Source organism: Trichechus manatus, unplaced genomic scaffold (assembly GCF_000243295.1).
Source record: "Trichechus manatus latirostris isolate Lorelei unplaced genomic scaffold, TriManLat1.0 scaffold00165, whole genome shotgun sequence".
Classification (NCBI taxonomy): domain Eukaryota; kingdom Metazoa; phylum Chordata; class Mammalia; order Sirenia; family Trichechidae; genus Trichechus; species Trichechus manatus.
This window is the reverse complement of record NW_004444101.1, coordinates 2533789-2536087: the sequence shown is the minus strand read 5'-3', so window position 1 is coordinate 2536087 and position 2299 is coordinate 2533789. Positions and strand designations below refer to the sequence as shown.

Genomic DNA, 2299 nt, shown 5'->3' with positions numbered 1-2299 from the left:
GGGTGTCACCATGAGTTGGAAATGACTGGACAGCAAAGAGTTTTTTGGTTAAGATGGTTCCAGAGATGCACTGCTGCGTGGTTCCGATGCTGCACCCAAATCGGTCCTGCAGTGTAGATGCAGGTCAGGTGTCGGGGCGTGCGGCCACTTGGCTGACTGTCCCTGTGTCTGCTTGCCTCCAGGGTGGTCCCCCTCCTGGGCTACCTGCCTCAAGACCTGGTGGAGAGCCCGATGCTGCTGCAGCTGCACCCAAGCGACAGACCCCTGATGCTGGCCATCCACAGGAAGAGTAGGTCCTTTGTTTGGTGGGTCCTGGGGGTGGGACAGAAACCCTGCACTGTCATGGCATTGCCCAAGCTGGGTGCACGAGCCAGCAGGGGCCATGTCCACTGGTGGACACACAGGGGACGGCTCACTGCCACCGCCTCCCCGCTCACGCAGTCCAGGCGCTGACATTGTGTGGGTGCCTTCCTGGCTGTGGCCCGAGCCCTCGGCACCTCACTTCCGCTGTGGCTTCTGCTGGTGGGCAGGGGGAGGGGAGACGGGCATGTGCCATGGCGCCCAGGTCAGCTCTGGCCAAGCCGGGGAGTGGACAGTACGGCTCCCACGGAGCCCCATCCCTACAGAGCCAGGTGGCTCTGAGCTTCCCCAGAGAAGACCAAAGAGGGATGCTGCCTAATTAGGTCTAGCCCACAAGGATGTCCACCCCGACATGCAGAATGGCACTCTTCGGAAGCTGTCCCTTCATTGCGATCACAGGCAAAAGTCGGGGGTCAGGAGCAGCGGGTGGGCCGAGCTTTTGGTCCTGAGTGCCGTCCCCTCTCCCAGTCCTGCAGTCTGGCGGGCAGCCTTTCGACTATTCGCCCATCCGCTTCCGCACCCGGAATGGCGAGTACATCACGCTGGACACCAGCTGGTCCAGCTTCGTCAACCCCTGGAGCAGGAAGATCTCCTTCATCATCGGGAGGCACAGAGTCAGGGTGTGAGTGCTCCGAGGGCCTGGCTGGACGGGGCTCCCAGGGGCCCTGCCGGCCTCCTCCACACCAGCTGATGGCGGGCAGGACTGTGGGCGGGGCTGGGGGTCACCTCTGGCCACACGGCTGTGCTGGGAGCCTGGGCAAGGGGTGACCTGTCCCCTGCCCTTCCCCCAGGGGAGAGGAGGAGAGGGACCTCAATTTCTGAAGTCCACTGGGTGGGGGCAAGCAGAGTGGTGAGTGGGGGTGGGCATGAGGCAGTGGGGAGGTGGGCAACCTGGAGTGGGGGCTGCAGGCGGCGGACCGCCCCAAGAGGCCCGCGTGGAGCCTTGCCTGACGGGCCATTGACCCTGTGCAGGGGCCCCTTGAATGAAGACGTGTTTGCGACCCAGTCAGGTGTGGAGGAGAAGACCTCGCACCCTGGCATTCAGGAGCTCACCGAGCAGATCTGCCAGCTGCTGCTGCAGGTGCGAAGCTGTGCTTGGAGCGGCCTGGGCCCCCAGACTGCCTGCCCTCCCCCGTCTGGATCCCCCAGCGTCTGCTCCGCATCCTGTGCCCTCTCTGTCGGTCAGGTCCACTCAGACATCTCCCCCATTGATCTCTGTACTGCCCCTGGGTGGCCAGTCTGGACCACCCCGAGACTGTCTGGTACACCTGTCTTTTCCCGGTTCGGGGAGCCCAGCCCCGCACATTCGAGGTGTCTGTATCAGCACTGCAGCCCTGCATGTGCAGTGAGGGGCTGCCCAACCCCCGTCTTGACTCCATCCAAGTCGGGGTGCCCGGCCACCCACTGCAGTCCATGGAGCTTGGCCCCGGGGGTGGGGGGTGCCTCCACATCCAGAGAGCAGGCTGCAGGCACCCAGGATAGACGCGGGAAGCTCAGCACTCGGGTGGATCCACGGGGCCAGGCTTGGGCCCACGGCTGCTGCGTTTCTGCTTCGCAGCTGTCATCACCTGTGTACCTGCGTCCTGGTCAGTTTTAAAACTGCTGGGTGGAGCCGTGAGCCACCCCAGCCCCCGGATGCTGAATGAACTCACTCTTAGGTGGTCCCCTCAGTACTGGATGTCTGGGGGCCCAGGCACTGCAGGGTCGGGGCTAGAACCTGGCTCCTGGGTTCAAACCCCGGTGCCCCTCACCCTCAACATGGGACTGCATGCCCTCGGGCAGGTCACCAGCCTCTCTGTGAAGTGGGGGTGTGAGGACACAGCTCATGCCAGCCCCCGCATCCCTCACAGTGCCCACGTGCCCGTCCGCTCTCCCTGCGGCCCGGGCCCCGCAGCTCTCACCTGCCCGTCCGCTCTCCCTGCGGCCCGGGCCCCGCAGC

The 2299-nt window shown here is 64.6% G+C and overlaps 1 protein-coding gene across 1 annotated transcript in view; it reads left to right on the top strand.

Annotated features, from left to right (window-relative positions):
• PER2 (period circadian regulator 2) overlaps nucleotides 1–2299 on the top strand; it is a 37604-nt gene that overhangs the window by 17109 nt on the left and 18196 nt on the right. Inside the window, exons 11-13 of the mRNA XM_023740850.1 lie at nucleotides 183–289; nucleotides 829–982; nucleotides 1333–1441. Coding sequence (XP_023596618.1) covers nucleotides 183–289; nucleotides 829–982; nucleotides 1333–1441 — 370 coding nt within the window. The remainder of the gene's footprint in view (nucleotides 1–182; nucleotides 290–828; nucleotides 983–1332; nucleotides 1442–2299) is intronic.